A 26170-nucleotide genomic window follows, 5' to 3' on the forward strand; every position below is an offset into this window, starting at 1 on the left:
ATAGTCCTTTCACAATTAATGAAGCAGCCCTTCGAGCCTTTACACTGGGCAGATCTCAAACTCCTATCGTGGAAGGTGGCACTTCTCATCACGCTCACTTCGGCCAGAAGAGTGGGGGAATTGCAGGCTCTCACAATACAAGACCCCTTCTTGCAATTTAAGGAGGACAGAATGATTCTCAGAACTAATCCGAAGTTTATCCCAAAAGTGACAACTGACTCATTTGAATGAGCCATTGGTTCTAAAACATTTTCCCTCAAGCAACAACAGCAGCGGAAAGAGTTCTACATTCGCTAGACGTCCAACGATGTCTCAAATTCTATTTGCTAAAGACTAAACCCTTCCGCAAGTCTTCACAGCTTTTTGTTGCTTCAGCGCACCCAGAAAAGGCTTCCCTTTATCAAAATGTGGGATTGCCAGATGGATTTCCAATGCAATAGGATATGGTCATCAAGCTGCTGGAAAGCCTGTGAACGCACGAGTTCTTGCACATTCAACGAGAGCAGTGTCCACCTCCACTGCTTTGTTTGTGTGAGTGCCGATCCAGGATATCTGCAGGACAGCGACCTGGAGATCTACGCACACCTTCACAAGGCATTACTGCTTGGAAGCAGCCGCGGAAAGAGACATGGCGGTGGGAGAACAGTGCTAAAGAAACATCCAGTAACGGTGAGCCCTCTTTACAACCCTCCGTCCTTTTCTCCTGTTTACGAATGCATGTTTTTTCTATTACTATGTTTAGTAACTGTGATTGCAATATTAATATGCAGAATTCTACATTATGTACAGGATAATGCTGTATTAAGTAACTATATATATATATATATACAAAAAAATTGCTTTATACTACTGCTCGCTATTCTGATTCAGGCATGTGAATCTATGAAAGCTCCAATACTGGAGTAAGAAAACAGGTTACTTACCTGTAACTGTAGTTCTCCAGTATTGTAAGCTTTCATAGATTTACATGCGACTCTCCCTCCTCCCCAGAGAGGCTCACCTTGGATTTAGCACAAAGAATGTTTTATGCACAAGTGAGCGAAAATCTGAGGGGCAAAAGGTTCTCTCAGGAGGGTGAGGAGCTCTGATTGGTTCATGGAAAAGTTTGTTCTCTTTTACATAACAAGGGTTATGGGTTGCAAAATGGAAATGGGCCTAGGCCTCTTTTCAGTTTGCTATACTACTAAGCATTGCTTTTTTTTGTACCGGAGACTCCCGTCTCGATGACGGGGAGTGATTCAGGCATGTGAATCTCTGAAAGCTTCCAATACTGGAGAACTACAGTTACAGGTATGTAACTTGTTTTCTTCATAACTTTGCACACTTGACTTATTTGACATTCGCCTGCTCATGTGTACACTTAAATTAGGTCCATGTTTCAACCACTGATGTCTGCGATAGGACAAGGGTGATGATCAGTAAAGGAATTAAAGAGCATGACTGCATGGAATTCTGGGAAAACTCTAATGTTGCCATTTTAACTCCTGTAGAGCGGAACATCAATTCCCTGGTTACCATCGTTACTAAAACGTTTTTGCGCTACCAAAAATTAAATATTTTGATAAAGAGTATCCACAAGTATTACCCGAACATCACCATAATTGTTGCCGATGATAATGACCAACCCGAAAAAATCCTGGAGCCAAACGTCGAGCAGTACTTCATGCCATTTGCCAAGGTATTAAACGTTGATGTAGCCATCCACTCAGTGCATGCCAGATGTCAATATGCAGGGTTAAGGGTCTCAATTCTCTTGGTGGTGGTTTTGGGTACAAATCAGAAGGTGTTGGGCTTTCTGGGATTCAACTGTGTTTCTTCAATTGCTTTTCTGCCTCTTGTCTCGTACAGCTCGGGTGGGTAAGCTAATCCTTTCTAACAGGACATTGATTCTGCTTGCACTCATGCTCCAGTCTCTGATTTCCTCTGTTTGAGACTGACATGCTGTCTCTTACTCCTGCAAGAAGTTCTGGTATTCAGGTTGAATCCTAAAGTTGCACATTTAAAGCTACCATCTTATCTTTTCAGGGTTGGTTTGCCGGGAGGAATCTTGCAGTGTCTCAAGTTACAACAAAGTATTTCCTTTGGGTGGATGACGACTTTATATTTATTGAAAATACCACGCTTGAGAAGCTGGTCGATGTTCTGGAGGCGACAAACCTGGATCTGGTAAGAGATGCAGGGCTGTGAATGTAGAGGGAGAGAACCTCCTGGATCCTACAGTAGAGAGCGTATGAGGGATGGAGAGAAGCATGGGTTGTGGTTTCACACTGCAAACTAGAATCAACGGTACTCTTGAACACCATCCCTTTATTTGATTGTATCAAAGAATGAGCAGAAGATCTCTCTGAGCACAATAATCTGACTCAATGCAATGATAGGCGCACACAATCGCCATCCGGATCCTATGGTAGGGGTGGGTGAGGGATGGAGAGAAGCAGGGATATAGGTCTGACACATAGAAGTAGAATCAGCAGGTCTCTTGAACATCTACATCCCTCTGCACCAAAGAATGGACAGAAGATCTCTCTGTACACAAGAATCTGGCTCAATGTGATGATCGGCGCACAGGATCACCACCCGGATCCTAGGGTAGAGGGTGGGTGAGGGATGGAGAGAAACTGGCTTGAAGGTTTGACACCGAGAACTAGAATCAGCAGGACTCTTGAACATCTACATCCCTTTGTGATTGCATCAAAGAATGAGCAGACAATCTTTATAAGTACAAGAATCTGACTCAATATGATGATAGACACACAGGATCGTCTCTTGGATCCTACAGTAGGGGGTGGGTGAGGGACGGAGAGAAGCAGGGATGGACGTTTGACACATAGAGCTAGAATCAGCAGGACTCTTGAACATCTACATCCCTCTATGTGATTGCACACATGAATGAGCAGGCGGAAGGTGGAATCTTACTGCATGTTTACCCCCACTTTTTGCCTGGTGTTTTGATGGTTTTTGACTTAGGCTGGGGCCCCGATTAGCAGGATCCCAGCAAACTATCTGATTTCATCTCTAAATTGATACCATGTACTTTAGGTAAATACCAGATTGGTTACTGGGTTACCCTTATGAGTCCCTATATATAGTACTCTAGAAGCATGTATTATGCCACCTCTCGGAAGCCTTCCAAAATGGCACCACAGGTCTTCACTTGCAGCCGGGTAAGGTGGTGTAAGCACCCCTTACTTAGATATAGTATACCTATATCTACCTTTACATCTAGACACATAGCAACCTATAAGTCACTCCTATGGCAGGCCTTGACAATCCTGTAGGCAGAGTGCTGGTTTTATGTGAGAGGGTGCCCTAGAATGAGCTGAGCCCCCCTGCAGCTTTCGGAAATATCTTCTTATAACGGTTCTATGTTATAGCCATATTGTATACTCTTAAGTGCATTATAATCCTCGCGGTTAATTCTAACTTTGGTTTGGCTTTATCAAAACATTGTGTAAGGTGTCAAACACTTTGGAATACCCCCCCCCCCCCCCCCCCGCCAGTTCTGGCGGCGGGAGTAGCATTCCACCCTTCTAGAGGGAGAAGACATGTACATACTGGTATACCCGGTTAAAGTTTAAAAGAGCCTCAGCATCACAAAATGGATGCTGCTGCCACAGACACGAGTCGGACCTCCTGCTGCTGGACGAGACTCCTGCAGGGGATGCTTGGACAATAGGTTTCCTGTCCAGGGCGGTGCTAGACCCACCCCAGACAGGCTTTAGTGTATTGGGGCAGGGTGCGTTGCATTCAGTGAATGCTTTTCAGACACTGCCTAGGGCACACAAGGTGCTCCATGCATTTCCCAGTTCAAACAGGTTGCTGGGGCACTCAGGCACTTCTCACATGGTCTTTATGAGCACAAGACTCAGACTCAATGTGATGATAGGTGCACAGGATCACCTCTCAGATCCTACAGTAGAGGGTGGGTGAGGGATGGAGAGAATTAGGGATAGAGGTTTGACACAGTGAACTAGAATCAGGAGGACTCTTGAACATCTACATCCCCCTGGCGTGGTGAGCCTCAGCAAGGCCTACCAGTGCTAGGGGTTCGCCCTTCTCTGCACAAGTCCTCAGACCAATAGAATAGAAGTTGGCACGGAAACTGGAATATAAAACTGAATATTTATTAACCTCAAGACGTGGAACTACATTCACAAAACACCCTTCGGTAATGTATGAGATAGCACACTGAACAGAAGGAACATGGACCTTTTATACCCACACAGGGGCTCAAAAGAAGGCGGTACAACAAGTAGAAAAATACAGTTTTATGTACATATAAGGTCATAGAAAATGCACAGTCAACAAGAGGGAGGAGTTAACAGTTGCTAATTCTAGTAAACACATCCTGACAGTAAGACTAGAGGTAGCTGCATAGACAGTTGCAAGCTCAACTCAGCATGTGCGAAGTGGAAGAGGCTAAATAAAACTTGTTCGTAGGAAGATTACAAGTGCAAACAACACTAAGGGAGGACAAAGCACATGGTGAGCATGTGACAGCACATGGCAGACAAGATGGCTGCCGAAATACAAGATGGCTTCAGCTAGATGCTGTTGGACTTGGCCCTTTTGGCAGGTTCACCCCTGAACTTTTTGCCTTGAACTCTGACATTATGGTAGTGATTTCTGGTCTCTGCGCACTTTGACACTGTGTCCCAGTGTAAATTGCGTGCGCTCTCTGAGTGCGTGTGGTGAGATTGGCCTGCCCTCCCATAGGAAGGCATGAAGAATATATGTGTCCATGGTAGTTCCTGATGTGTGGGGAGTGCAGGGTCGAGTTTGGTATGTGCGAACTCGTGAGATTAAATGCTGCGCGATGATGTGCGCAGATCTATTGTGTCTAGTGGAGAAGTGCCACTTTTAGAAGTTGGCCTGTCTGTGCAGTGAATGTGAGTTGACTGTCTGGCTTGTGATTGGCTGGAGCTGGCTGGTGTGCTTGGCTCCAGGAGTCGGGATGGGTCTGCCCCGGTGGTGAATGGGGAGATCTGCATGTTGATGGCAGGGAGGAGTGCACCTAGGACCTGAATAGGGCTGGTCCTTCCCACCACAATGCTGGCTCCACCCCTGGTATGCGGCTGATGTCTCTGGCCTGTCCTGTCAATGGGGAGAGGGGCTGAGCAAAACAAAGTGCTCCAGAACCAGTTGCATCTGGTTCGCCCCTTGCTTGCACCTTTGGCAACATAGGATTTCTGTGTATAAAAGAGAGGCTGTGACCCCATGAAAAAAAGTTTGTTTTTGGACTTGAAACTACCAGGGGCGTGCTGCTGCTGGGGCCCAGGGGAAGGCTTTGCCTCCCTGGGCCCTGTCCATCCCCTGGATGCCTGGAGAATTTTCCTTTACTAAGGAGCCGGTTGCTCCAGTTCTTGGCTCCATTTTTTATTCCAGGACTTTCTCCAGCCTTTCTGCGCCTTGGGCGCGCTGTGCTTCTCCCCAGAAGAGGGAGAGCCTGGGGCTGAGCAGCGCGGAGCTGCTGCCCCGATCCTTGTGGGCCTTTGCGGGTGCCCACCCCGCTGATTCCGCTTATTGTTGGCTCTGATTTAGCAGGAGCCTACCCTGCTTTATGTTTCTAATTACAAAGGAGCCCAACCCTCATTTTGTCAACCTCGAGAAGTTCACCACCGCAGCCCTTGTGGAAAACAGGAAGCCAGGCCTGCGCCGCCTGACTGCGGGCGGGGCCTGGGGTGTTCAACTTACACTTCCCCCCTGCCTGGGGGAAGCTGTACCACGCCGCAGAGATGGTCGATGGCAGCGCGGGGGTCCCAGATGTGAAGGGAAGCCCCACGCCACAGAAAAATGCCTCCACCGCCAGCGAAGCTCTCAGGGGGGTGGGAGGGGGGGTGGGGCGGAGAGAGCCCCGATAGCTTCCTTGATAACATCTGCAGAGGCTCCCAGGAGCGAGGTAGAGTCCTGGCAAACCGCGAGGAGAAGACTGCGTCCCCTGCCGCCTCAGCCGGTGAGTAGAGCTGCCTGGAGGGGGGGTGAGAGTGCCCGAGTGATTCCCGCACAGTACTGAGTGGGCCGCTCCATCCTCCCCCCCCCGCCCCCCCCCCCCGTTTGTGTGCCAGAGTAGGCACCGCGTGGGATTCCTTCATTTTCCAAGCAGCCCCTGCTTGATAGTGGGGCTGCTCCAGCGATGGAGGCATGATGGTTTTAGGAGCCTAGATGGCTCCCAGGGGCACATGATTGATTTACAGAGCCTGAGTGGCTCCCATGCTTCGCCCCTTATTTCTAGAGTCCCCATGAGGGGCTTGGGACATATGTGATCTAGAGCCCGTGCTGGCTCCAGCCTGTTTATTTCAGAGCCTAGAGGGCTCCAATGTGCGCATGATTTGCTCTAGAGCATAGAGGGTTCCAACCTGTGTCGTAGTTTGTCCCAAGGGCCAGTGAGAGCCATTGCCGCAGTTTTCCTTTTACAGCTGCCCAGCAAGTAGTGGGCAGCTGCACCGTTTAGGTATTTCTTTCAGGGGACATGTGCTTTTGAACTCAGGAGTGGGACGCACTCCTTCACCCCTACCTTGGCCTCCACAGGTGCGCAGCACTTAGTGCCAGCTGCAGACGTTTAGACCCCATGTTGTTGTTCTCAACTGCCCAGCAAGTAGTGGGCAGCTGCCACGTTTAGGTTTTGGCACAGTAGCGCAACCTTGACCTTCGCTGCTTAGGCAGCAGCCCTGACTTTGAGGACATAGGGCATCTGAGCCCCCCTTATTTGAGATGGCCAGTTGGCATGGGGAAGGGTTACTTTTGATAGGGCGCCAGGCCCTAATGTGATTTTATATGCTAAAGTGATTTATGTGCTACTGCTTTTGGGTGCTAGGAAATTTATTGTGTATAGTATGTTTCGCGCACCCTGTTTGATGCCTCTGGATATTGTTTATGCATAGGAGGTTGTTTTACCTATTTAGGTTTGTGTTAGGGAGATTATACTTCCCTGTGTGATTTACGCCCCTAGTGTAATTTTTACTTAGGTGGTTAGGGTCTAATGTATTTAGACTTGTGGGATACTGTGGATGATTAATTTCATGTCACAGACTGTTGCAAAGTACAGTGATTACCAGTGTTTACTGGTTGTACGTTTTATGACCTATTTTACTTGTATGTTTATGATTTAGTTCACTTTTACCAAGTTCACTTTGTGATGACCCTGACAGTGGTCCATGTGGCCCTGTCAGGTGTATATAATCCCTTTTAAATATTGCCCCGTGCCAGTTGGCACAGTGTGCATAATGTGTTTACTATTCTAATGTGTTGTGAGAATACAAAGGCTATTTTTGATATAACCTTATGTGGCGTTCCTTTTGTGGGGGGCCTGGGATGTTGTTGTGTGCCTGCGCAAATGCTTTACACAATGCCTCCGGGATAAACCTTACTGCTCGTGTCACGTTGCCAAGGGGGTGAGCAGGGGTTATCTCGGCATGTAACTCCCTTGCCCTGACTAGAGTGGTGGTCTCTGCCTTGCTTTGGCGCAAGCCTCAGCCAACCAGAGATCCCATTTCTAACAGATGCTAACCCTGATCGCTGCCAAATTACAACAGACAACCCTTTTAGCATTAGCTGAAGACATTTGTTCATTTGGGGTTATCTAAATATACATCTATTAACATTATTTCAGTGATCTCTTTATTCAGCATTTTTGGGGCTTTTATTTTCTGCAACAGTTTTCTTTGCAGGTGTACAAGCAGTAATGCAAATGGAGCAAAGCATGGGACCACATTGTATACATACACAGCATGTAAATAGTATCACCAGTAGTATACATAGGATGGTCAATAGCTTCCAGCCCCAGGTTATAAGTAATGTCCAGAACCAGTTCGAAAAAGTCCATGTACCAGTCTCTGGGTGAATTTCAGCAGCAGTCTTATGCAGTTTAGAGATTGCATCAAACACTGAAGGAGAGTGATCTGGAATGTAAACACAGCAGCTACTACCAATGATGCAACATGCACCACCTCGATCAGCCAAAATCACGTCTAGGACCATGCGATTTTAGAGTGCTACAATCCTCGCAACTTGCAGCTCTTCTGTAATGTTCCCAAGTGCCATAGCTGTCGGATTGGTAACAGCTTCCACAACTCTAGTCAATCGTCTTATCTTTCTGCCCTTTAATGCAGCACCCACAAAGAAAAAAAACAAGCCCAAATTGAAATCAAGATATTGTTGCAAAGTGGTGTTAGTCTGGTCCACTTCATCAATACTTATTGTCCTCTTATTTCTGTTCTTGGAAATATCGTTATATAGTTTAAAGTCTCTGTGATACGATGCAGGGGCCTGAAACACAGGGGTTAACAGAAAGGACACATAACGTACACCCGACCAACCAACCGGAAGTTGATAATATCCTTAATTACCACACACAAAATAAGTATTATGCGAGGATGTGAAACTGCTGTTATTGACACCTTCAAAAGTCAGAATTACAGTACACTCACTCCTTCCTACTGGAATTCTCCCAACACTACTTATACACAATTCTGCTTTAGCCCTGGTAACAGAAATCACAAGTGGTCCATTGTTCTTTATAGTCCTCGTATTTGTGAAAACATATGGTGTAGAAATATTGTCAGGTCGATACTCCTCCCATTCCCATCAAGTCCCTTTAGCTTGAGGGTAACCATCTTCATTGGGATAACACATTTTATTGAGTTGGTAATTAATCCTTCCTACTGTCATCCTTGCGGATGTTGGCCTTTTCAGAAGCAAACAAAAGCGCATACCAGGCTTGGCAAGAACCATTATGAGAAAAAGGAAGAGGAATAAAAGGTGTTCCTCCCTTCTGGTGAGCAGGTATCATCCCACATACCCAACAATCGGTAGTATTCGTGGCATTATGAGTGTGATGCAGCATTTGAATAAACGTGTTGTTCAAGTAGGATTGTCGATACTTTTGCTCATGGTATGGAAGCGTAAAGTAATGATGTTCAGCTGGTACTGAGGTAGTGGCGATCAGCAGCTGCCGAGCAGGAGTCACTTTCTCAACAAACTAGGTTGTCACTGCTACAGCTACCATACCAATAACAAATCCTACTGCACAAATGATCTTTTTAGTATTGATTCTAGCAACGGCAACAGTTGATCTCTCTGCAGACATGATCAGTTTGTCGTTGAAGGCAATCGTTGGAGCTCTAAAGCCCTCGGCAGCCGTTGGTTTCTTCTCTTAGGGTCAAGACTGGTGTCACTATGTAGGACTGATTTCTCCCCCCCCCCCCCCCCCCCCACCCGCTTCTTGCCACATCAGTGCTCCGTTTCACCAACCCAAGACGGTAGCTAACCAGTCTTTTTCAACAATGCAGACTCTTTCCGTGGCCTCAGTTATCGGGATACTTCAGGGATCGTATGGTCCGGGAAGACTTCCTCAGATTCGTCAGGTGATATGGCTTGGTTTTTCTCCTTCTCCAGAATATCTCGATGGTCAGTCAGTCTAGCAGGTTCCACCAAAGCAGGCAACACTCGCTTACAGTGAGTGCCTTGGATCCAGTTCTTCCTGTTCGTCACTCGAACTGCTGTCCTCGTGGCTAGGAGCACTTGTTCCGGTCCTCGCCACCTGGGTTCTAAGCTGTTCGACCTCTCGAAAATTTTGACCCTCATATGGTAACTGGGCCGGAGTTCATGGGCCTCACCTGTGGATCTGTCAGGAAGAGCTTCTCAAACCTGTTGATGAATAGAAATCAAACTATCAGTCAGCTGTGTTAGTCACTCATTAGAACACATGGTACATCATGTATGGGGCGAGCTTAGGAACTCTCCAAATGTTCATCGGTCTCCCAAATACCACTTCATATGGTGTAAGCCCAGATCGTGAATGTGGCACCGATCTAATAGACAAAAATGCCAAGGGCAATGCATCAGGCCATTTCATAGACGTGGAAGCCAGTATTTTCGCTAGTTTCAGCTTCAAAGTAGCATTATACCTTTCCACTACCCCTGCGGATTGCGGGTGGAAGACTGTATGGAACTTCTGTTTGATCCCTAATCCTTTCAGAACCTACTCGACAACGTGCCCAAGAAAATGAGGTCCAGTGTCACTCCACAAAAGTTTACAAACACCATATCTAGGGAAGAATTCCTTTAAAAGCACCTTTGCTGTGGTGAGAGCAGTATTATCCTTTGTAGGGTGTGCCTCTATCCATTTACTGAAGGCACATACCACCACTAGAACATACTTCAAGTTATTGCAGTGTTCAAGTTGGATGTAATCCATCTGCAAAACTTCAAAAAGTGCAGTTGGTGTAGCAAACCTTCCTGTAGGAGTTTGTGTCCCTTTACCAGGATTATACTCCTGAAAACCTTCCTTTTCCCTAAATGACCCCCCCGTTCTCCTTTTTCTCCCTCGAGCCTGATTCTACTGCAGCGCTGGGATGCCTCCGGGTAACCATGCGCTATATAAAAACTGGTTACATTACATTACATACTGCCAACAGATCAACCAGGACTGTACTATCCTTTTAGCTGTGCCGGCAATTTCTGGATGCTCCCAAACTTGCGTAAGCAATTTTGTTATTGCAGAGGCTCCAACATGTGCCGGCCCATGTGCCATACGAACCATAGGCTGCAAATAAGCTATGGGCAATTTCTATTTCTTCATCTCTCTATTTTGCCAACAGCCCTCATCATCCAATATTCCCTTCTTAGCCCATTGCTCAAGTTCTTCCACAGAAGCAGATCTCTGTATGTCTAACACTTCTTGTCTAGCATCATGCCAACGTTCAGCTTGTGACTTCACTACGTACATAGATGTAGTACTTCGTTGCATCTCCGTCTCACGAGCTACGCGGTCTGCAAAGGCATTGCCTTGTCCTGTCTTATCAATCACTTTCTTGTGTGCGCTACACTTAACAATAGCTATTTTCTTCGGGTATGTCAATGCAGTCAGAAGATTCTGCACTAGTTCTCCGTGCATTATCTGCATCCCGGGGGATGTAAGAAAACCTCTTTCCTTCCAAAGCAGGCCAAAATAATGGGCTACTTCAAAAGCATAGCGACTATCTGTATAGATGTTGACATACAAGCCAGTGCTAAGTTCACACGCTCGGATCAGAGCTATTAGCTTAGCTGCTTGAGCTGACTTCTGTGGTATATGAGCTGTCTCCACTACTGTCTGAAGTGTCGTAATTGCATATCCAGCTGAGGTCGTGCCATCTGGTAACTTCAAACAAGACACATCAACCCACAGTTCCCCATCTACATCTGAAAGGGGCGAATCTTGCAAATAGACGCGACCCTTTCTCTGTTCCTCAGTAAGGAATATACAATCATGAGGCTCCTTTGACTGAGACTGATTCACAGGATATGGCAACGAAGTGGCTGGATTTAAAGTCTCAAACCTCTTTAGGGTAATATGAGGGGCCAAGAGTGTCAACTCGCATCCTGTCAGGCGAGCACTAGTCAAGTGCTGCGTTTTAGTCTGATTCAAAAGGGCATCTACCGCATGGGGTACGAGCACCAACAATTAAAACTATCCCTTCACTCTGACGTATGGACACTGCGGCCGATGGTTTGAGATTAAAATGGAGGGGGGTTGACAGTGGGGCAATCTTGAATACTGTACAAATCAAACACCCCCATCTGATTAACTCCTGCTTATCCATGGACGGTAATTACCATAGGATAATTGCCGACTTTGGCAAATTGTGTTTATCCATAAAAACTCTCTTGTCAGTCCCTTTACCAAGGGTAGAGAAAGAGCCAAGATGGTTCGACTCGGCCTGCTCACTGGCAAATAGGGACCTACGAAGGGCACTCTCCACTAACCCTAGGTGTACAACGGCTGTCCAAATAGCCAGGAAACAGTATAAACTTATAATAACTGGTAGAAAGGCCGCACTACTCTCAGAACAGTGGGACTCGCTGGTCGCCAGTGCTAATCTGGGGGGCAGTGGGCCCTTCTGGTCTGCAGTTAGGAAAACAAGAGAAATGGGTAAAAAGCTAACACCAATTAGCTGTAATATAACTAGTGGTGTTTGGGAGGCCCACTTTTCAAAAATCTATGCTGTCCCACCTGAGGAGTCGATGACTTACAGCTTAGGATAGCTGTGTGGCCTACAGATTGATGCCCATGAAGTAGAAACAGCTATAAAAGAGAGCCTTGGAAACAAGGCTCCAGGTCCAGACGGCTTTCCCATTGATATTATTAAGCATAGTCCCGATCTATGGGCACCAATTCTTGTTAACGTTTTTAACAGTCTGCCAACAGTGCCCATGCCTACCACCTGGGCAACTAGCACCATCGTCCCAATCTTCAAAAAGGGAGACAGGTCGGACCCAGTCAATTACCGTCCTATTTCCCTTCTGGATAACACCTTAAAAATTTTGGGACGAGTAATCTATAATAGGGTGCTTGAATGGACTGAAAACACAGAATTATTAGACCCGTGTCAGATGGGATTCAGGAGCGGGGTGGGGACAGTAGAGCAATGTTTGAATTTAAAATTGATAATTGATAAGTACAACATCGCTCGATCATCTCCTATTTACCTTGCTTTTATGGATCTCTCTTCTGCGTTCGATCTAGTGAATAGATCCAAACTCTGGACCATACTATTGAATTATGGGATAGATGAGACCCTTGTTAATTTCCTGGCTTACCTACATACTGATTTAAAAGCACAGGTCCGGATTGGGATGGGTGGAGAGGTTTCTGGACCCATTGATATCGGTAGGGGGGTGAGACAGGGGTGCGTTTTAGCACCCCTGTTGTTTGTTATCTACATCAATGGTTTGTCTGGAAATCTCAAACAAGTCACCAGCGATGTACCGACAATCTTGGGGAGACCTCTTTCAGTTTCATTATACGCGGATGATGCGGTGCTCATGGCCCGCACACCAAATGCCCTCTGCTTACTTGTTCAAAGTTTTGTACAACATATGGAGGGACTGGATCTGCGTGTAAATTTTAAAAAGTATTTTATCATGTCATGTGGCCCTGGGAAACGTAAGCTCAACACTATACACATAGGGACGGATAAACTCGAATCCGTCCCTACGTTTCCTTATTTAGGGCTGGTTTTCGCTGCGAACGGCCCGTGGAGTGGGTATTTGGCCCACGCCACGAGCAAGTTCTCGAAAGCCACCAATTCTATTTTGAGCTTGCCTCGCCCGAAGAAAATAGGTGCCACAAGAGCCATTTTAAAAATATTTAGACTACAGTGCTCACCAGTAGCTTCATATGGAGCAGAGGTTTGGGGGTTGGGAGACAGCGCATGCATTCAGCGGGAAGAAAGCCGCTTTTGCAGAAAAATACTGGGCGCCCCAATCTCATCTTCTGATTTTATTTGCCATAATGAATTAAACCTCCCCTATGTATGTGATTTTATCAGAGCCAGACCAGCACTATTTTGGGTTAGGGTTTGGAGGAACAATTCAGCCACTCTCACACAAAATATAATAAAAGATTGCCTGAATTGTGACCGTGGCATGGAGATCCCATGGCTCTCAGGAGTGTCCAAAACACTAAGTGCCGTGGATAAAGGTGATCTTTTCTCCGACCCCACCAAGATTGAGCTCAAGGACAAAATCGAGGTTAAACATGCACTGTATGCACTTTTTGAATCTGAAAGGATGGGAAGAGAATCAACAAAACCAACTGTTGTAAAATATATGGGAAATGAATTGTGTAGGTATCCATTCCCGCCCTACCTTACTCTACCCATGACCAACTGGGAGAGATCACTTTTGTTCCGTCTAAGAGCGGGCACAGTGAAATTTTGTTGTCTTTCCCTTTGGGTTATCGACATAGCACTGACTTTAGCCCATGCCCGTGTGACGGTGTCAGTACACAGAATGATTTGCACTTCCTATTCTTCTGTAAATTTTACTTACGATATATCAAATGGCTTTTAACTCCATATTTTAGGAAATACAGACCCCTTTCGCTGGAGAAATCTTATCTGATGTTGGTTTCCTTGGACTCAGATGAACTAATTTTTCGCACCAGCACTTTACTGAGACTGATAACGCGAGTGCGAAAAATGATGGAAAATCCTTGAAATTAGCCTCATTAGAACTGTATTGTATTGTATTATATTTTTAAATCTTTACATTCTCGTAATGATGTGTTATGTAAATGAATTGTTATTTTATGTGGTACTTTTATGAATTTTATGAAATTCGAATAAAGGTCACTTGAACTTGAACTGAACACTGCTGCTGCTGCAACTGAACAAAAGCAATGCACGAGCAACGGATTCAAGAACAGCTGAAAAATATGCACAGGGGCACTGCTTGTCACCGTGTGTCTGTACTAAGACTGACAATGCACATCCATCTTTCTCATGAAGATAACGTGTAAAAGCCTTCGTGTAATCTGGAGTGCCTTACACTGGTGCAGAACAAAGAGCTTGACGTAACTGATAAAAAGCATTGACATTCAGTTGTCCATGGAAGGGGTACTGGAGTGTCTTTGGTCAAAAGCACTAACAAAGGTTTAACAATATGTGAAAAACCTAATATCCATTGCCTACAGAAGTAAGACCAATGAATTCACGGACATCTTTCTGAGTAGAAGGCACTGGTGTATCTAAAATTGCTTGAATACGATCTGATGTAAGTGTACGCCCCTCCTTAGACAGAAGGTGACCTAAGTAGATAACCTTTGGTCTACAATATTGTAATTTCTTCCGTGAAACTTTATGGTGGTGTGAAGCAAGAAAAGAAAGCAAAGACAAAGTATATTTTTCACATTGTTCAGGCGTATCTGCTGCCAACAAGATGTAATCGACATATTGTATGAGAGCCTCTCCTTCAGTTAAAGTGAAAGAATCAAGCTGTCTTTTCAATGCTTGGCTGTAAGTACCAGGACTCTCAGTATACCCTTGAGGAACTCTACATAATCTATACGATCTATTATTCAAAGTGAACCCAAACAAATATCGGCTATCAGGATGAATAGGAATCGAAAAGAAAGCATTCTTCAGGTCGATCACAGTAAATGTAGTCTCTGTCGGAGGAACCAAAGTAAGAAGTCTCGTTATGTCAGAAACCACTGGGTATTGCGGTATTACAATCTTATTAACTTCTCGTAAATCAATGATTAATCTGTAAATTTTAGTGTCCGTATCTTTTTTCAAAATGGGAAGAATAGGACTGTTACAATTATTGTAAGGAACTTCCTCCACAATCCCACTTCAATTAAATCATGGACAATGCGTATAAATGCCTCTTCGCCTTCTTGAGAAATTTTGTATTGAGGCAAGCGTGGCAACAAAGCGCCCTCCTTAGCACAAATATGTACTGGTGGAATAACAATTTGCCCTACATATGTGTCTGAAGTAGCCCACAGAGTACTAGGAAGTGAAGCTAATGCAGTGTCCTCGTTAACAAGACAAGATCTCTCAATCAAGGGGTAGTTGTTATTCAAAATACCACATACACCTTCAGGAGAACATCGTATTGTAGTCCTGAAATACTTGAGCATATTAAGACCCACAATATTGTCTGGTGTGTTCAGAGAAAGCAAAAATGGAGAAGGAGCAATACATTTGTCAACATAGAATGCAAGCGGTTGTGATAGCGGGCTAAGGGAAGGTGTTCCATCGAAACCTATTGATGTTATGGTTAAGCCAGACAGGAGAACCCTTGGAACCAATTGTTTAGACAAGGCGCTACGAGTACCTCCTGTATCAACCAGAAACTGATCAGTAGAACCCAAAACATGTGCTGTAACATAGAGACCCTTCTGATCTATCGGAACTTCAACTGATTCCTTACCCCATCCTAGGCAATCCTATGCATAAGCAGAATCTTTTAAATCGGATGGCAAATAGTCAGACATTTGATTTTGATTTTGTCTATCAAAAGTGTTCTAACCATTCTGTCCACGCATATTAGTATCAAACCTAGCACGATCATCCGTGCTTCCTCTTGGCCCTGAATAACCTGAACGAGTTCTCATTTGACCCCGTCCACGAGTAAACTGCTGAGCACGCAATACCAAACAATCAGCAGCCAAATGTCCAAATTTCCTACAGTACGCACACTGGTCAGAAGACAAAGTCGAACGTGTATAAGAAGGAAAAGACGACCATGAGACCCACGTCCACCTCTATCATTACCTCTAGACGGCGGACCATAAGCCTGGGCTAACATAACCTTCATGTTCAACTCCATAGTCTTCTTATCCTCATTACCCTTTGCTGCTAATTCCTGCCGTTCATAATACTGAGCCATAGTCAAAAGAGAAACCGGAGAAGGGGTAGTCAATGAGCTCTCATTGGCCTTTAGGCGACTAGCTATTCCTGGCAACAAGTTGGCGACATATTTATCGACAAACAGATGCCTGCCCGTGTCATCGGTCAATGACTGGCCACCAAAATCGTGGAATGCCTCCTCAAAACGTGTAATGAAATCAGAAACCGATTCATCTGCCTTTTGCTTACGAGATGCTTATACAGTCCTGTCTGTCTTTTTAGGGGGAATAATCATTTTTACCTTAACCAATAAAGCTGAGGGAAGATCAAAAATTAACTGACATGGTTTCTGTGCGGGTTCCCTTTCTACGGCCATTAGTTCTAAATCCTTCCATAACTCCTCAAAAGTCACACGATCATCAACTTCACGAACAGTTCTCCACATATCAGGAGGTAATATCAATTCAAAAACATGTCGATATCGGGCAAAGTCAATCAATCAATCAATCAGAGCATTTATATAGCGCACTACTCACCCGGAGGGTCTCAAGGCTAATGGCTCCCTCAACTTCCTCATAAAAAGCGGCTGGATTTTTCCGCGGATCAGGCAATGCAGTTTTAAGAGCCATAAAATCCGCTCTATTCCAAGGTGTGTAAACCCAATTATAAATAAAATATCCCTTTGCATCAGTGGAAGTCTTATCATCTTCCGTACCCACTCCTTCTCATGATTCCGCGTTCCTCTTCATGTAGTACACATGCCCTTTAAACACATGTAACATTCCCCTTATTGAAACCCGCCCCTGTCCCGTGTGCCCCGCACGCTTCAAAATCAGTGTGTTTGGATGTGTGTAAAACTGGACATTTCATGCCTCATAACTTATTGTATATTCTTTTATCATGCCTTCACTGTGCCTTGCACTGGTTTCTGTGGTCTAATCATGTTACATTTCAGGAATTTGGACTTAGTAATATTGAAAACTGAGCCTTCGCTCTGAGAAGGTTTGGCTGTTCTCTCCCCGCATCCCTCACACACGCCTTTTGGTGCGCGTCTGAAAGGGATCTGAAGATTCCGTCTTCGCGCACATTCGTGTGCGTAACCGGGAGGGGTTGGGTGCGGTCCAGTACTTAAACCGCACCCAGCCTTCTAGAAGGCGCTTTGCCTTCTGATTTCCTCCGGAGAAGGTCGCGTCTGGAGATGGAACTTACCTGAAGGCTTTTCGATACCGGCTGGACGCTCCTCTTCTCTGCGGTTCTTCTTTGGCAACCGGAATGAAGACCCTGAAAGACAAAGTAAAAGAAAGCTATGTACTTTCATTTTTGTTTAAGGCGCCCTTTGCAAGAAAGGTCAACAATAATTTTTGGAACTCTAAAACTAGCAGGAGAAGATGCAAGGAAGAGACTTTGGACATTTCTGATTTAGTATCTCAGAATTGAGGGAAGAACATTTGTTTACAAGAATTCTGTGTGAAATATTTTGTGCAATATTTTTTAGATTGCCAATTTAGTTTTGTACCTAATGTAAGGTGATTGAAGAAAGATTTATAGGATTTTGTGTCTTTTGGTCTATGCTTTACTTTCATGAAACTAGAGGAAAATACAAGAACCCCAAGTCTAAGAAGCAAGAAGTTAATTGCAAGTAAGTGATAGAATAGTTAGGAAGGTTTGCAAAAAGACTTAAAAAGAATGTAAAGTAATCCAACCTTTTATTCTCAACTATAGTTCGACTAGATCATTCAAGCTGACCACCTGTAAGCTGACCACTCATCCTAGAGAACGTCTGACGACTTCATCACTACTACCAAGAAAGAAATAGGCTAACGTCTTACTGATCGCAGGTAGGGGAAACATCAGAACATCCAGACTGAATTTAGGTTCCTAGTTTAGAATAGCTAAAGAGTCTCAGAATAGTTAGGAGAAATCTTGTAGATCAGAATAGTGAAGTCTTTTGTGCTTGTTGCTTCGCAGGTCGACAGCAAGACCCAAAACTCAACACTTCAACGTCCAGTACCGGCCTTCCTCCCTAATTTCTAGTTAAATCCTTGCTGTTACTTTTAGAACCAGTAAGTTTTAGTTAGTGGTTTGGGAAGTTGGTCCCTTGCGTCTCTGCGAAATCATCTGCGTCATCCAAGAGGGCATCTACCAAGGCAAGGTAAGGGACGACGTGGATAGCTTGACAGAAGGCAAAGCCCACGTTGATAATTTCGCCCAGACGCAATGGATCAAATCACCCTGCAGGATTTGGCCACAGTGTTAGAAGCAATTAGACAGGATAACGTAGCCTTACGAAGAGATTTGTCCTCTCTCCAAGACTCTGTGCAACAGAAGTCAGTCTTGAAACCTGCCACTTTCCAGGGTTCCTCCAATTCAGGTTCTCAAACGCAAATCCAAGTTGTAACTCCAGTACCAACCCCTTTAGCCCCTCCAGAGAGATTTTATGGGGATTGTAATAAATTCTCAGTGTTCTTACAACAATGTCACTTGCACTTTATAGCTAAGACTACAGCCTTTCCTGATGATTCCTCCAGAGTAGCATTCATGTTATCTTACATGGGTGGTGACGCAGCCCTTTGGTCAGTCCCCTTAGTGGAAAACAATGATCGGATTTTGTATAACTTTAAGGATTTTGAGAGGGCTTTAAAGAAGATGTTTGCTAAACATCTTTTTGTTCAATCTGCAGATAATGAGCTTTTAGGTTTAAAGCAAGGATCATCAGATTTATTACATTACATATCTACTTTTAACCGTTTGGTTTTAGAAGCAGATTGGCCTCATGACAAAAGAGTCTCTATCTTCTACAGAGGGTTGAGGGACGAATTAAAGGACATGATAACTCAAATTTTAGACCCTCCCGAAGACATAAGTGCTTTAATCGATTTAGTGGTAAAATTGAATCACCGTATTTCTGAAAGAAAGGGTGAAAGAGGGAAGTCTGAACATAAGTTAGTTTTCTTTAAAGAAAGATCTGCACCTAACCGAGAAACTAGTTCAAAATCTGATACTGTAGAACCTATGCAAATAGGTTCTATCCGTGGTCCCTTATCAAAGGAGGAGAAAGAAAAGAGACGACGATTAAATCAGTGCCTGTATTGTGGAAAAACTGGACACTTTGTAAAGGAATGTACCACACGACCAAATAAATTTAAAACCAAGTCATCTGACTTAGCTATCACACAAGAAAAGTCGGAAAACTAGAAAACTCGGTAAAAGGAGAGGTCAGTTTATCGGGTTTGTTCTCTAGTTTGGCCTCAACTCTACCTCCCATCGGTTGTAGACATTTTTCTATTCTAGTAGAACTTCGAGGTCTGCTTCCAGGATCTTACTCTAGACAGGTTGAAGCCATTATAGATTCTGGAGCTACTGGAAATTTTATAGATTCTCATTTCTTCCTCCAGTTAGGTTTTAAGTCTTTGTTAAAGGACCATCCAGAAACTGTCAGAGCTGTGGATGGCAAGGAATTGACTTCGGGTCCAGTAAATAGACAGACTGAAATATTGGAAATGGATTGTTCCCCTATACATAGAGAAAGGATACAATTAGACATTATTGATGCCCCTCAATTTAAAATGATTCTAGGAATACCTTGGTTGGTAAAACATAACCCGTTCATAGATTGGGTAACCAAGTCAATTACTTTTCAATCTTCTACTTGCACGGATCATTGCTTCCTTATTAAAAGATCTAAGGATGTGATTCAAGGTTTTGACTTTGGAATGGAATCGCCCAATATACTAATCTTGGAAGGGGTTGCATCGGTATATAATGATTTATCTGACGTATTTGACAAAAAAAAGGCCAACACCCTTCCTCCACATAGAGATTTTTACTGTAGGATAGATTTAATGCCTGGAGCAACCTTGCCTTGCAGTCGAATTTATGCTCTTACGGAGGCAGAAAACGTCCATCTGAGAGAATACTTAGATGAGTACCTTGCTAACGGCTTCATTAGGCACTCCAAGTCTCCAGTTTCATCAGCTCTTTTTTTCATTCCAAAGAAGGGGGGGGAATTGCGCACGTGCATTGATTCTCTTCCAGGGGATCCTCATCAATAGTCATAAGCATTAGAATATTCCCGCCCATGTGCGGGACCCCGGAAACACTATATTATATGTGCCCCACATATATATACTCATATATATATAAATACATATATATATATATATATATATATATATATATATATATATATATATATATATATATATATATATATATATATATATATATAACATGCAAAAGCAGCCAATAAAAACAGAGCTGAAATATGCTGTGTAGAATTTCCACCATACATGCAATAATAATGAGCATTAGAAACATGAGAAACAACACAAAGTTGTTTTAGAAACTGTTTTAATGCTCAGAAAGCAGTAGAAATTCTTATAACTCACTGGAAGCATAGAAAGCTCCCAGGCTGCATTGCAAACACACAGTCTAAAAAGACTGAAAAGCTAACCTGTAGCTACATTGCAATAAACTGACACCGTGCCTTTAAGGCACTCATGACCCCCAGTATCCCATCATGCCTCAGGGGTGACAGTTAGGTCAGTTGTTCTTTCCGGCTCCTTCAGAGAAGGACCCTGGTTACACAGCTCCACTAATTTTCCTGTTTTTTGACAGAAAAACTCTTCACTTTTGACAATTTTTTGTTCTTACTCGACATTTAACATCTAGTCAAGTAAGATACTGTCTTTTTCAGTCAATTTGGTGAGCATTTTCTCCTGAAAATGCCTTCACTCTTTGACAAATGCCCTTCTTGTGGCAACAAGAAGGCCAAGTCAGACAACCACGACGTCTGTATCCTGTGTCTGCCTGAGGAACATGATCCAGGCACCTGTGCTCATTGTGAACACCTGTCAGGAAGAACTTTAAAAGACAGGGAGAGGATTCGCATTTATGGCCTAGCTCATAGGTCATCAAGAGGAAGATCTCCAGTGAAGAAGGGCTCCAAGAAGACTCATTCATCTTCCAGAAAGAAGTCTTCATACCCCTCACCCTCAGCGTCTGGCTCGGCGCTGAGAAAAGAACCACCGGTGGATCATTCATCGTCTAAACTACCGTCGACGGCGGGCTCGCCGTCGAAGGGAAGACCAGGTACGTCGACGACGTCGAAGGATCCAGTTCCATCGTCGAAATCCCCTCCGTCGGCGTCAACCGGGCGACGTCCGACGTCGAGGAAGGGAACTCCGCCGCCGTCAACCGGGCGACGGTCGGCGTCGAGACCCAGGACCCCTCCGCCGTCGTCAACCAGGCGACGACCGGCGTCGAGGGAGGTCACCCCTCCGCCGTCGTCATCCAGACGTCGACCGGCGTCGAGAAGTGTGACTCCTCCACCGTCGTCGAAGAAGCGACGTTCGGCGTCGAGGACCAAGACCCCTCCGCCGTCGACAGGGAAGAGTCGATCGGCGTCGAGGATGCAGTCTCCGTCGGTGTCTCGTCAGCTCTCGGCGTCGAGGGTGTCCAATACCCCTCCACCATCGTCGCACAGACATTCGACGTCGATGCAGAAATCTCCGTCGACGGCTGATCATCACCGTTCGACGCCGAGTGAAAGACCTCCGTCGACGATTAGACATCGTCAATCGACGTCGAGGCAGGGTGCTTCGTCGACGACGTCGAGACTTCCGTCGACGACTGGGCATAGTCGTTCGACGTCGAGGGAGAGGTCTCTGTCGAAGGCCGGTACTCACCGTTCGACGTCGAGACGTGGAACTCCGTCGGCGGCTGCTCATCGCCGCTCGACGTCGAGAGACCATACATCCTCGCATAGACAATCTAAAACAAGATTGTTTGATCCGCCGACTCCCCGAAAGCACTCGACCACGAGGGAAGATCGCTCGGTGTCGAGAGGTTCAGATGTAGTGATGGTAACGGAGTCAGCTTCCCGTCATTCCACCTCAAGGTCCTCTGGCTCCTCAACTACGTCTTCGAAGTCCAGAAGTCCAGTACGCAAGTCACCTGAGCGTCGGACGGACCCTTGGGCGGATAAAGTCAGACTTTCACCTAGATGGTATAAGTCTTTGGATCATTGGAGAGATTCTGGAGCTGCAAAACGTATGCAGGACTACGCCAGCTCGCAGCACAGGTCTCCTCTTCAGGATCTAGTGGAGGAGATGGACAAGCATAGCCCTCCCAGGCGCAAATCTCCGGTGAGAACACCAACTAGATCTCCCAGAAGGACCCGATCTCCCAGAAAAGACCCAGAGGAGTGGGTCAGGTCTCGCTCTCCTAGACGTGAAGTGCGTTCGAAACGATCCAAGGAGAGGAGGCACAGTGTCCACTGTAGACGTCGACGAACTCCGTCTACTTCCTCGACCTCTTCTACCAGGTCTTCCAAGAGGGACTACTCCCCTACTTTGACGGACAGCCCTACGTCCCGATCCTCCCCAGTGGATGACATTGGCACGTATCTGGACGTCTTGCAAAGAGGAGCTCAGAAGCTGAACATTGAAATGTCTGTCCCTCAGGTTACCACGACAGTCATTTTTGAGACTCTACACAAAAAGGCGATCACCCGGCCTCTACTGCCATTAGTTACGGGGATTATAGATCCTGTCAAGGAGGTATTCCTAACTCCGGCGGCTATCAGAGCGGTGCCAGCCCGCATTCAAAAGAAATACAAACCGGCCTCTTCTGACCCGGTTTTTGTAAGATCGGACCCGCCAGCAGACTCTGTTATTGTGGCGGCGGCGAGGAAGACACACGCAGTGGCAGGTTCTTCTTCCGTCCCTCCAGACAAGGACAGCAAGACGCAAGACTCCTGGGGTCGCAAAGTTTGCAACTCAGCTGCGTCGACTCTTAAGGTTTCTAGTGCGGCTGCACTTCTGGGTCGGTACGACAGAGCCTTATGGGACTCTATGGAAAGGTTCAAAGCCAAGCTGCCAAAAGAACCCAGCAGGACTTTGAAGAGACCGTGACTGAAGGATGTCTGGTGGCGAATCAGATGATAAGCACGGCTGCGGATGGTGCTGTCCTGTCGGCGCATTCCTATTCTCATGTGGTTTGTGCCAGGAGATCGGCATGGTTACGCTTGACAGGCCTGAAGCCGGATGCTCAACATCGCATCCTTAATCTCCCCTTTTCGGGTTCCGCTCTTTTCGGTGAGCATGCGGACGAAGAAATGACCCGAATGAAGACGGAACTAGACACAGTGAAAGCGGTGGGCTTGGAAAAGAAGAAAGAGTTCAAGCGTCGGTTCAAGCCCAACATGGGAAGAGGGGCTCAACAGAGGGTTCAAACCCCTCAATGGTCCCAAAGTAAAGCCCAAGGAAAACCCCAGTTTCGAGGTAAACCTGGCAGAGGTAGAGGAGGTCATCAACAATCCTCTACCACTACAAGAGGAGGAAAAGCCTGATCAGTGGCTTCCTCTGGCGCCGTTGCCCACTCCAGTGGGAGGAAGTGCTTCACAACACCTGGCAGAGTGGGTCAGCATCACCAAGGATCAGTGGGTGCTGAATATACTGCGCAATGGATACAAACTACGTTTCCTGGCTCCTCCAAAGAACATACCTCCAAAGAGCGCTTCCCCTCACCAACTAAGCTTGCTCCGAAGAGAGGTAACAGTTCTACTACAAAAGCGAGCGATAGAGGAGGTTCCTCTCGCTCAAAGAGGAAAGGGAGTTTACTCCAGGTACTTTCTTGTCCCCAAAAAAGATCAGGAGGACAAGTTCAGACCAATACTCGAGCTACGACTTCTAAACAAGATCATCATCAGAGAAAAGTTCCGCATGCTGGCTCTTCACCAAATATGCCCACATCTTCAAGCCGGAGATTGGATGTGTTCGGTGGACTTGCAAGATGCGTACTTTCACATCCCAATTGCTCAACAACATCGCAAGTACTTGAGGTTTGTCGTAGGGAACAAACACTATCAGTACACGGTGCTACCCTTCGGTCTCAAGTCCGCACCACGAGTCTTCACCAAATGCATGGCGGTGGTGGCGGCTTTTCTGCACAAGAAGGGACTCTTCCTATACCCATACTTGGACGACTGGCTCCTAAAAGGTCCGTCTCCAGTGCGGGTAAAGCACGATCTACATCTGTGTCTTCTCCAATTGCACAGGCTCGGTCTCCATGTGAATCTGGAGAAGTCAGTCCAGCGGCCTACACAGTCAATTCACTACCTAGGCTCCGTTCTGGACACAAAAGTGGGAAAAGCGTTTCCTTCGGAGGAGAGACTTTTTTCCCTGAACCAGAAATGTGGAATTCTGCTAGAATCTCGGCTTCCAACAGCCCGACAAGTCGCATCCCTGCTGGGTTCCATGGCATCCTGCCTCTTTCTCATCCCAAACGCAAGGCTGAGAATGCGCCCTCTACAGCAGGCCCTGGAGGATCAATGGGACCAGGCGACAGGACTTTGGGAGGATCGCATCAAGCTCTCCCAAGCGACGAAAGACGCCATCAAATGGTGGACACGGAGAAAGAATCTGCTGGTGGGGGTTCGGTTTCACCAGCCTCTTCCAAACCAGTCGATAGTGACGGATGCCTTTCTACAAGGTTGGGGAGTGCATATGGGTCCGCTTCAGATTCAAGGCCTGTGGTCTGCGCAGGAGCAGACATACCACATCAATATGCTGGAACTCAGAGCGGTATTCCTGGCTCTCAAAGCGTTTTTACCAGCGATAGAGTCCAACTCAGTCCTAGTTCAGACAGACAACACGACCACCATGTTCTATCTGAACAAACAAGGAGGCACAAGATCTCGCCCTCTGTCTCGAGAGGCTCAGGCAATTTGGCATTGGCTCCTCTCTCGAGGCCTCACGATAGTGGCGGTGCACCTGCCAGGCGAGTTGAACGTAAAAGCAGACGCACTCAGCAGGCACTTCGAAGAACAGCCAGACTGGGTGCTAAACGACGATGTGGTGGAAGAGCTTTTTCGTTGCTGGGGTCGTCCAGCCAAAAATTTGTTTGCAGACGACGAAAACTCCAAATGCCACGCCTTCGCGTCCAGGTTCCACCGGCCTGGAACTCAGGGGAATGCGCTGCTGATGGATTGGTCAGGGACGTTCGCTTACTCGTTTCCTCCCCTGGCTCTGATTCCGCGAGTAGTTTCCAAGCTCTGCAGGTCGAACATGGACATGGTATTGATAGCTCCGGATTGGCCGCGGCAGTGGTGGTACCCGGACCTTCTACATCTGTGTGTCCACACAGACGACTCCCTTGCAGGCCGGACCTGTTGAGCAAAATGAACGGGAGGATAATGCATCCCAACCTCCCATCATTGAACCTAACAGCATGGCTCCTGAGGTCCTGCAATATGGACATTTGAACTTGCCTCCTGAGTGCATGAACATTTTAAAGGAGGCTAAGAGACCTTCCACGAGAACGTCTTATGCGTTTAAGTGGAAGCGGTTTTTCCTATGGTGTAGGGATCATCACCTTGATCCGACTAAAGGACAGGAGGACGTCATTTTGCCATACCTCCTTTCCCTAGCTTCTGCTGGTTTGAAATACGCTTCTATTAGGGTGCATTTGTCAGCCATAGTAGCATACAGAAAATCACCAGATCAGGTGTCTTTCTTTCAGGTTCCAGTGGTTAAGGACTTCCTCCAGGGGTTGAAGAAAGTGTATCCCCCTGTGCGAAATCCTTCTCCTCCATGGGAATTAAACCTGGTGCTATCCAGGTTAATGTCACCACCTTTTGAGCCCATCCACAAGGCCTCTTTGCAACATCTCTCTTGGAAGGCGGCCTTTTTGGTGGCGATTACCTCTGCTCGCAGAGTCAGCGAGATTCAAGCTCTCTGTGCGAAAGAACCATACACTATCTTTCATCACAATAGGGTAGTCCTAAGGGCTCATCCAGCTTTCCTACCTAAAGTCATCTCTGATTTTCATATAAATCAGTCCATTTCCCTTCCTTCATTTTTTCCAAATCCTACGACCCCAGCCGAGCGGTCACTTCACTCCTTAGATCTTAAGAGAGTGCTCAAGTTCTATTTGGAAATGACTAAAGGGATTAGGAAAACGGATCAACTGTTTGTGAACTATGGTTCAATGCGAACAGGTTTTCCAGCGGCCAGGAGGTCCATCGCGAGATGGATTGTCTCTTGCATTAA

General features: G+C 45.9%; 1 protein-coding gene across 4 annotated transcripts in view; it reads left to right on the forward strand.

Moving 5' to 3' along the window:
* The window catches only part of LOC144764106 (beta-1,4 N-acetylgalactosaminyltransferase 2-like), an 807618-nt gene that overhangs the window by 619231 nt on the left and 162217 nt on the right, over positions 1–26170 (forward strand). For all 4 annotated transcript variants that reach the window (XM_078650276.1, XM_078650273.1, XM_078650275.1 and 1 more), the window contains 2 exons: positions 1491–1678; positions 2026–2166. In XM_078650276.1, coding sequence (XP_078506402.1) covers positions 1491–1678; positions 2026–2166 — 329 coding nt within the window. The remainder of the gene's footprint in view (positions 1–1490; positions 1679–2025; positions 2167–26170) is intronic.

This window comes from Lissotriton helveticus, chromosome 6, assembly GCF_964261635.1.
Source record: "Lissotriton helveticus chromosome 6, aLisHel1.1, whole genome shotgun sequence".
Taxonomy (NCBI): Eukaryota; Metazoa; Chordata; class Amphibia; order Caudata; family Salamandridae; genus Lissotriton; species Lissotriton helveticus.